General features: G+C 33.9%; 1 protein-coding gene across 1 annotated transcript; it reads left to right on the top strand.

Annotated features, from left to right (window-relative positions):
* Positions 1-4,240: 4,240 nt before the first annotated feature.
* Positions 4,241-9,534, top strand: IL2 (interleukin 2). The gene is made up of 4 exons (XM_010362509.1): positions 4,241-4,674; positions 4,765-4,824; positions 7,120-7,266; positions 9,138-9,534. The coding sequence occupies exons 1-4, from the start codon at positions 4,528-4,530 to the stop codon at positions 9,246-9,248; spliced, it is 465 nt and encodes a 154-aa protein (XP_010360811.1). The 5' UTR covers positions 4,241-4,527; the 3' UTR covers positions 9,249-9,534.
* Positions 9,535-10,750: the final 1,216 nt, after the last annotated feature.

Below are 10,750 nucleotides of genomic sequence, written 5' to 3'. Positions count from 1 at the left end.
ACCATGAGGTGATGGAAAGCTTTCCCTCTCTTCCCAGTAACAAGAACTATAGATGCATCTCATTTGCAGAGGCTGGCCCCTCTCCTTATATCCATGGGTTACATGAATGGGTCCTGTAGATGTGTTGATTTGCTTGACTTCCTCCTATTCTCTAGCATTATTGTTTTCTATAGTAAAGTTCACCCTTGATCTGTAGAAGTGTGAAATGAAATATGTTAACAATGGTTATCTCTAGCAGATTAGATTACAGCTGATTTTTGTTTTTCGATTTTTTTTTAAGATTCTGTGTATCACCCACATTTTCTATAATCAATACGTATTATTTCCTAAATAGATAATGTTATAAATTTTAAAATAAAAAAAAATCAGATCAGAATCTTTAAAATATGTATACTATTTAGGAATAATGAACAACGGACTCTCTGTCAATGGTACAAAAGAACAAACTGTTAACAGAGAACTTAGAAATAAGATAGGAAAAACAATTAGATGCAGATAAGCTTAAATGACCGTAAATAACTTTATTTTCACAAAATTTTAATAAAACCGTTTATCTTGGGAGAGGAGAAAGCTAGTATCTATCAGTTGTAAGGGTTAATTCTTTTTTTTTTATTATTATACTTTAAGTTCTAGGGTACATGTGCATAATGTGCAGGCTTGTTACATATGTATACTTGTGCTAGCCATATGAAACACACGTTTCTCTCCTTAACTATTTTGTGGTAAATTAAAAGATGTGAAATGAGATAAATAGTTGTGAAAGTGCTTTATAAACTTGAAGTGCTTTGCAAATCCAATACTGTTACTGTCAGAAGACTATCATATTCTACCTCTAGTAACCACTGTGTGACTTGTCATAGGGGTCTCATATTTACACAAAAAGTAAATTTCCAAAGGTTTTGAAGATTCTTCCCTTCTCATCACATTTAAGTAGTAAGGTATCTCTTGGCTGCCAATGCAGACAATTGCTTAGTGTGGTATTTCCATGTTAGCCTTATAACACTGCACTCTGAAAAGCACAGTGCAGCTTAAATCCACAGTGGATACAATCATTGTCTAACTTCAGATATCGAGAAATGTTAGAAAACATCAAGTGTTCTGGCGTTTTTAAAAGACCCCAGAAAGAGATTCAAAAACATGAGCAAAGCTCAGCATTTGTAGCTCTGTGTGAATTCAGCTGCTCCAAGTTCTTAGAAATCCTAAGGCTACTCAAAGGGTTGTTTAGGTGAAGATGGATGATGCCTTCCCTGAATCATCAGCTGCCACTGATAGAGTGAAGTGAGATGGAATAGTGGGCACAATCTCATTCATCCTACTGTATGTAGCCTAATGGGTCCAGAATTTAGCATCACTATTTTACACTGGAAAAAGATGAGATTATGAGGGGTCAGGGAGGCTTTGAGGTTTTGCTCTAACTTCACCACTAATTAAGAATGTAATCTTGGGTAAGCCACTTTAACCTCTGTCAATGTCAAATTTCTTATCAGTAAAATGTGACTATATGAGACAATAAATTTGAAAATTGTCTTATATTTAAATTGTCTCAAATCTCAAATTGAAAGTACCAGGGAAATAATTCTTCAATCCCAAAAGGTTGTGAACATTACTAAAATTTGCCACATGGAAGAGCACACACCACAGAGACATAACTGTGATCATAAACGGATTTACAAAAGTGGTTATTTCATTATGGACGGCCATAGGGCTGATAAAGACAAATGCATCACCAACCTATGTCCGAGGTCATTCAGATTTTCACAGGAAACACAGAGCTTCTAGCTGAATTATCTCTGGATGGTATGGAAATTGTCCAACAATATATTCCTAATTTGAAAGGAACAGAACTGAATCTTGAAACGCCAAGAGGCCTTTACAGAAACGGATAAGAGATGAATTAATATAGGCATCAAGCTACAGACCAAATTAAAGTTTTACAAAACTGTGAAAGAGGGTCAGAAAGAAGAAATTTATGGGAAGCAGACTCCTTAAAAGTCAGCTTTGATGGACTGACAATATGTGCAACACATTGAGCAAACTCTTAGGTAGGCAGCTTCAGGGACGGGGCTGCCCTTTTGAAAGGGCTTTGGCCACTCTTGAGTCTAAGAGGCTGTCACAAACAATACTAAGCAACTAAAAATAGCTTCTTCTTTAATAGTAAAATTCTGCATAGTAAAAGGAGAAGCAGGAGGTATGACACACGTGGTAGTTAGCAGTCTACTACTGACTATTGCCACTATAACCAGAAAAGTCAGCTGATGTGTCAGACGTTGAGAAAGCGAAAGTATGTCACAGTGAATGTAGCTTTTCCCCCACGTATTTCAAGAAAGAAATGAAAAAGCCAACTTCTATAATGGTGCCTACTGTGCATTAGTAGAGATATACTAGGGGTCTAAGAACTCAGTTTTCTACAGGGTCCCAGAAATATAGCCATATATTGCCCCATTCTCTAATGGAAATAGCCAGAGAAATATAAATATCAAGACTGGAGAACATCAAAGACCTCATTGGAAAAGCCCCCACATAGGAAAATGTGTGGGCCTGAATTCTTCCATTCTGGAAGGGTAAAGGCCTGAGTGATGATGCTGGGATTAGACACTGAAACTCTTTAGAGAAGCAAAACAAGTATAATACAGCTGTACTTTATTATATTAAATAAATGACACACAGACTACCAAATAGTCTTCCCCTTATAACAGTGTTAATGTGATTTTGATGTGAAATGTACAGAGACATTTTGCATTTTTTCGTAATAAAGAGTTCTGAGATTTGGCCCTAATCTGACCTTTTCTTCATTTTTTTTCTACTTGAGGGACTACAATCTTTATTTTTAAATTTGTTTTATGTTCTCCGAACATTACCTAATGCATAGAAAACTTATAGAACCATTTTTCTCTGTTCTTTGTAAAAGATTACAATTGACTGTTCCTTAGACTGCTTTAATCATTCCTGCCTATGCACCCTCCTCAAAACCCAGTTTAAATTAATTGTTCCTTTTTCAAAATTCCTTATATCCACCTCCCTTGGGAGGGCAATCACCTATCACCCAGGACTACACTTGTGTATGCATATATCTTCCCTATTACAAATCAGGTTCTTTGAGAAAATACAAATGGTAAGAGAGCAGATTTTTGGAGTCAGAGCATTCTCTTTTCAAATCCTTGTTTTGCCCCTTACTGGAAATAAGGGCTGAGTGACCTACAGCAAATTACTTAACTTCTCTGAGCCTCAGTTTTCTAATCTGCAAAATAGGAGCCATCATTTCACAAGTTTGTAAGACTTAAATTAGACTAAATGCCTGCCTGTACACTGTTCTCTTTTCTCTCTTTCTATATACCTGAAGGCATTATAGGTGCTAGATAAATGTCTGTTTAAAGACCAGACAATATTGTCTTAAACAAATAAACAAAAATATAGACAATATCATCTTTAAAAAAAAAAAGGTCAGGTAAGAAATAAATAAGGCAGTAGAATGGAAGCTTTACAAGGACTCTCTGAGAGAGGATCTCCTCAAGTGTCTCCAGGTTAAATTAAAAGTATATACCCGTACAATTGGTCAGACAGTTTGTGCATGCTACTGGGGATGAATGAACTCCTGTCCTAAATATCCCAGTCTGACTAAAAAAAAGATCATAACTATTATGGTTACATTCATAGTGTCCCAGGTGATTTAGAGAATAAATAAAAATCCATTAAAGAGGTAAAGACATAAAAATGAGAAACATGGACTGGTTTACACATAACACATACAAAGTCTATTATAAAACTAGCATCAGTATCCTTGAATGCAAACCTTTTTCTGAGTATTTAATAATCGCACCCTTTAAAAAACGTACAATAGATATTAAGAGACTTAAACAGATATATAAACATTTTAAAATTAAAACAGCGTAAAATAGTACCTCAAGCTCAATAAGCATTTTATGTATTCTAATCTTAGTATTTATCTGACATGTAAGAAGCAATCTATCTTATTGTATACAATTAGCTCATTGTGTGGATAAAAAGGTAAAACCATTCTGAAACAGGAAACCAATATACTTCCTGTTTAATCAACAAATCTAAACATTTATTCTTTTCATCTATTTATTCTTGCTCTTGTCCACCACAATATGCTACTCACAAGTTCAGTGTAGTTTTATGACAAAGAGAAAATTTTCATGGTTACTTTTGTATCCCCACCCCCTTAAAGAAAGGAGGAAAAACTGTTTCATACAGAAGGCGTTAATTGCATGAATTAGAACTATCACCTATAAGTGTGGGCTAAGGTAACCAAGAGGGATTTCACCTACATCCATTCAGTCAGTCTTTGAGGGTTTAAAGAAATTCCAAAGAGTCATCAGAAGAGGAAAAATGAAGGTAATGTTTTTTCAGACAGGTAAAGTCTTTGAAAATATGTGTAATATGTAAAACATTTTGACACCCCCATAATATTTTTCCAGAATTAACAGTATAAATTGCATCTCTTGTTCAAGAGTTCCCTATCACTCTCTTTAATCACTACTCACAGTAACCTCAACTCCTGCCACAATGTACAGGATGCAACTCCTGTCTTGCATTGCACTAAGTCTTGCACTTGTCACAAACAGTGCACCTACTTCAAGTTCTACAAAGAAAACACAGCTACAACTGGAGCATTTACTGCTGGATTTACAGATGATTTTGAATGGAATTAATGTAAGTATATTTCTTTCTTACTAAAATTATTACATTTAGTAATCTAACTGGAGATCATTTCTTAATTAACAATGTATTATACTTTCTTAGAATTACAAGAATCCCAAACTCACCAGGATGCTCACATTTAAGTTTTACATGCCCAAGAAGGTAAGTACAATTTTTTATGTTAAATTTCTGTTTTAATAAAATTCAAAGTAATATGAAAAATTGCACAGATGGGATTAATAGCAGCTTATCTGAGGTAAAGAGTAACTTTAATTTCTGTTTTTTTGAAAACCCAAGTTGGATAATGAAGCTTCTATTAAAATAGTTTTACCTATATTTTTTACATATATTTGTGTATCAGTGGGGGTGGGAAGGAAACATAAAAATAATATTCTCACTTTATTGATAAGACAATTTTAAACAAAAATGTTGACTTATGGTTTCATTTAAAAATGTAAAACTCTAAAATATTTGATTATGCCATTTTAGTATGTAAAATACCAAAATCTGTTTCCAAGAAGCCCAACTTAAAAAATCTTTTCTTGTTTTAGGAAAGGTTCCTAAGTGAGAGGCAGCATAACACTAACTAATAGCACAGACTCTGGGGCCAGATATCTGAAGTGAAATCTCAGCTCTGCCATGTCCTAGCTTTCATGACCTTTGGCAAATTACCTGCTCTCTTTGTGATTCAGTTTCATGTCTACTTAAATGAATAATTGTATATACTTAATACACTTTTGTGAGAATTAGTAAGTAAATGTAAAGCACTCAGAACCGTGTCTGGCATAAGGTAAATACCATATAAGCATTAGCTATTATTAGTAGTATTAAAGATAAAATTCTTACTGAGAAATACAAAGTGAAATTTTGGATTTTTATCTTTTTACCAATAGAACTTGAGACTTATAATGTTATATGACTTATTTCCCAAGATTAGAAGTTTCATTAGGTGGTTTTTGGATTCAGATACAGCATAAGCATAATCATCCAAGTTACATTAGGTGTGCAAAGCTACCTAGTAGCTGTGCCAGTTAAGAGAGAATGAACAAAACTTGGTGCCAGAAAGGGCTTGTACCAGGGTGAATCCAAGCCCAGAAAATAATAGGATTTAAGGGGACACAGATGCAATCCCATTGACTCAAATTCTATTAATTCAAGGGAAATCTGCTTCAAACTACTCTTCCGAAAGATGTAAAGGAGACAGCTTACAGATGTTACTCTAGTTTAAACAGAGCCACGTAATGCAACTCTAGCAACATAAAGACACTAGATGCTGTTTCCTGAAGAAAATTTATCCTCATTGTTCATGCCAAAAATCCCGAATTTGTAGAATTTGTAGAGGTGAATTGAAAGCACAATAGATGGACATATCAGGGGATTGGTATTGTCTTGTCCTACCTTTCCCACTAAAGATTGTTAGAAAGACAATATTATGTGCATAATTTAGGGGGTGGTAGAATTCACTGAAATCGAACAGTTTGAAACCAAAAGTAATGATAAACTCTATTCATTTGCTTGTTTAACCCTCACTGCACATTTACAAAAAATTTTAGAAACTAATAAATTTTTGATTTAATATTTGATTCCAATGATGCTATGTTAATGCTATAATGAGAAAGAACTGAAATCTAATTCTGGCTCTACCTACTTATGTGGTAAAATTCTGAGATTTGGCATCCTTATTTAAAAAATGGAGATGATACTTCACTGCCTACTTCAAAAGATGACTGTGAGACGTAAATGGGCCTATTTTGGAGAAAATTATTTTAAATTATAATATACCACAGAAATATGAAATATTATATATAATATAGAACCAGGAGGCCTGTCCAAAAGTCCTTCCAAAGTACTATAATCTTTTATTTTATTGGGACAAATATTTTTGAAATGCATCTTAATGTAGTGATTGTAGAAAAGTAAAAATTTAGACACACTTAAATGTGTCTTGCTCCAGGCTATATTGAGAGCCACTACTACATGATTATTGTTACCTAGTGTAAAATGTCGGGATTGTGATAGATAGCATCCAAGAGTTCCTTCTGTCTCTTAACATTCTGTGATTCTTAACTCTTAGATGATCAAATATTATAATCATAGAATGTGATTTTTATATTTCCACATTCTAACTCATCTGGTTCTAATGATTTTCTATGCAGAATGGAAAAGTAATCAGCCTACATCTGTAATTTGCATTTAGATGCAGAAATGCTAACATTTTGCAAAGCCAAATTAAGCTAAAACCAGTGAGTCAACTATTACTTAACGCTAGTCATAGGTACTTGAGTCCTAGTTTTTCCAGTTTTATAATGTAAACTCTACTGGTCCATCTTTACAGTGATACTGAGAACAGAGAGAATGGTAAAAACTACATACTGCTACTCCAAATAAAATAAATTAGAAATTAATTTCTGATTCTGACCTCTGTGGAAACTGAGCTGATGATAATTATTATTCTAGGCCACAGAATTGAAACATCTTCAGTGTCTAGAAGAAGAACTCAAACCTCTGGAGGAAGTGCTAAATTTAGCTCAAAGCAAAAACTTTCACTTAAGAGATACTAAGGACTTAATCAGCAATATCAACGTAATAGTTCTGGAACTAAAGGTAAGGCATTACTTTATTTGTTCTCCTGGAAATAAAAAAAAAAAAAAAAATGGAAGGGGAAAAGTACCACATTTTAAAATGACATAACATTTTTGGTATTTGTAAAGTACCCATGCATGTAATTAGCCTACATTTTAAGTACACTGTGAACATGAATCGTTTCTAATGTTAGATGATAAACTAACTGGGAAGTATAAGCTACAGAGTTTGCACCTACCATCTACTAATGGACAAACCTCATCCCAAACTCCATCACCTTTCACATTAACACAAAACTGGGAGTGAGAGAAGGTACTGAATTGAGTTTCATAGAAAGCAGGCAGATTTTATTATATATTTTTCAATTCCTTCAGATTATTTACTGGAATAGTCAATACTGATTACCTGAAATGCTTTTCAAATGGTGTTTCCTTATCATTTGATAGAAGGACTACCCATAAGAGATTTGTCTTAAAAAAAAAAAAAAAAAAAACTGGAGCCATTAAAATGGCCAGTGGACTAAACTAACAACAACCTTTTTAGAGGCAATCCCACTTTCAGAATAAAGTATTTTTAAAATGACAGGAAGCATAAAATATGCAAGGGACTCAGGTGATGTAAAAGACATTCCCTTCTCTCTTTTTATATCCCATTTGCTAAGGTATAAAATTCATGAGTTAATAGGTATCCTAAACAAGCAGTATAAGTATAATAATAGACGTTTCTAAAAGTAACTCCAGTTGTGTCCAAATGAATCACTTATTAGTGGACTGTTTCAGTTGAATTAAAAAAATACACTGAGATCAATGTCATCTAGACACTGATAGATTCAGTTCCTTATCTACAGCAAGAGTTTTACTCTAAAATAGTTAACATCAGAAAACTCATTCTTAACTCTTGATACAAATTTAAGACAAAACCATGCAAAAATCTGAAAACTGTGTTTCAAAAGCCAAACACTTTTTAAAATAAAAAGATCCCAAGGTATTACAATATTTAAATAATTATGCTTAAGAGGGTACAGAACACTGTAACAGTTTATTTAAAGAGAATACTTATTTAAAGGGAACACTCTATCTCACTTGCTTTTTGTTCCCAGGGTAGGAATCACTTCAAATTTGAAAAGCTGTCTTTTAAGTATCACTTTATATCAAAATATTTCCTCCTTAGGTTATCAACTAGAGGAAGCATAATAGCTCCTTTCAGCAGAGGAGCCTAGTTTCTAAAAACCCAGTCCACAGAACAAAATTTCCAATGTTTAAACTTTCAAAAGTTGATAAATTCACCTGTATTGATACTATGATGGAGTAGGGGTAGGTATAAGTATTTATGAAGATGTTCTTCACACAAATTTCTCCCAAACAGAAGCATGTCCTAGCTTTGGGGAAAATATAAGGAGTTCTAGGCTAGTTCTCTTCTGCTTTGGGGAAAATATAAGGAGATTCACTTAAGTAGAAAAATAGGAGACTCTAATCAAGATTTAGAAAAGAAGTATAATGTGCATATCAATTCATACATTTAACTTAAACAAATATAGGTACATATTCAGAGGAAAAGCGATCAAGTTTATTTCACATCCAGCATTTAATATTTGTCTAGATCTGTTTTTATTTAAATGTTTATTTGCACCCAATTCAGGGAAAAAATTTTTGTGTTCATTGACTGAATTAACAAATGAGGAAAATCTCAGCTTCCATGTTACTATCATTTGGTATCATAACAAAATATGTAATTTTGGCATTCATTTTGATCATTTCAAGAAACTGTGAATAATTAATATGCTTGGTAAGCTTGAAAATAAAGGCAACAGGCCTATAAGACTTCAGTTGGGAATAACTATATATAAGGTAAACTACTCTGTACTTTAAAAAATTGACATGTTTCTTTTACAGGGATCTGAAACAACACTGATGTGTGAATATGCTGATGAGACAGCAACCATTGTAGAATTTCTGAACAGATGGATTACCTTTTGTCAAAGCATCATCTCAACACTGACCTGATAATTAAGTGCTTCCCACTTAAAACATATCAGGCCTTCTATTTATTTAAATATTTAAATTTTATATTTATTGTTGAATGTATGGTTTGTTACCTATTGTAACTATTATTCTTAATCTTAAGATTATAAATATGGATCTTTTAAGATTCTTTTTGTAAGCCCTAAGGGCTCTAAAATGGTTTCACTTAAATTATTTATCCCAAAATATTTATATTATGTTGAATGTTAAATATAATATATATGTAGATTGGTTAATAAAACTATTTAATAAATTTGATAAATATAAACAAGCCTGGATATTTGTTATTTTGGAAACAGCACAGAGTAAGCATTTAAATATTTCTTAGTTACTTGTGTGAACTGCAGTATGGCTAAAATGCTTACAAAAGTCACTCTTCCTCTGAAGAAATATGTAGAACAGAGATGTAGACTTCTCAAAGGCCCTTGCTTTGTCCTTTCAAGAGTTGATCAGACCCTTAGTTCTGGTCTGAGAATATCTCTTAGTAGATTATATTTTCCTTCTTCTTAAACAAAATGCCAAACACAAACATTCTTGAAACTCTTCATAGATTTGGTGTGGCTATGAATTCTCCATTATCTTACAACTTGCCCAGTGCCATGAGGAGGCTCACCTGTATGGCCTATATCAAAGGTCTTCCCTGCCCTTTGGCTTTCCACTGGGTCCTGCCACTGGGGAGCGCTGGTAGGAACTCTGAGGAACATAAGAGATTCCTCTGACTCCCTCCTTGTGGAATAGACCCAGGATGGCTGTGCCTCTCAACCAAAGAACCCAGATTGCCTCAAGGTGGCACTCTGGATACTTTTTCCTTCTGAGTGATTCTGGTAATCTTCCCTTCCACTTCTCTCTTTAAACCTAGGGAGGGTGGTACGTGTGCTGTTAGCAACTCCAGGGTAATTTTACCATCCCTTGCAGTTTCCCTGTACTCTGACCATAGCTTTTTAAATAGTCCTTTTATTAAATCCTCCTTTTAATTGAGTATGCCATCTGTTTCCTGCTGGGACTCAGATACAGTAATTGTATCAGAAATAGTCTCAGAAAAGAGACCCTCAAAATAGGATTCTGGGACTGGTTGTCCACATATTCAAGGAACACAAGGATAATAGGAAATGGGAAATCTAAGCATCATGATTACTCAGCTTATCATCAATAGTAGCATGGGATGAAATGCAGATGGAGGGCAAGATGTTGTGAGGTCAAATGGCTGTGGCACTTAGTTGCTACAGAAACAATAGTTATAAAAATTATGATTACCTAGATTCTTTTGATGATGATGACCCCAGACAGAGAATAAAGGGAAAAAAGTTATCAACATACAATTAAAAACATACATGGGCAACCAGAATGCCTCTTCAGCAGCTTTGAAGGAGTTGTTCCTCTCTTCAAAACTGCTAAAGAGTGGAAGTAAAAGGGACCCTTCTCATTAAATACCTCACTTGGAAGATTTTTTTTTTCACATCTCATCCATTAAATCTTATCTTGGG

This window comes from Rhinopithecus roxellana, chromosome 2 (genome assembly GCF_007565055.1).
Source record: "Rhinopithecus roxellana isolate Shanxi Qingling chromosome 2, ASM756505v1, whole genome shotgun sequence".
In the NCBI taxonomy this organism is placed as follows: domain Eukaryota; kingdom Metazoa; phylum Chordata; class Mammalia; order Primates; family Cercopithecidae; genus Rhinopithecus; species Rhinopithecus roxellana.
Note: the sequence above shows the minus strand (reverse complement) of the source record. Positions and strands in the feature narration are given on the sequence as shown.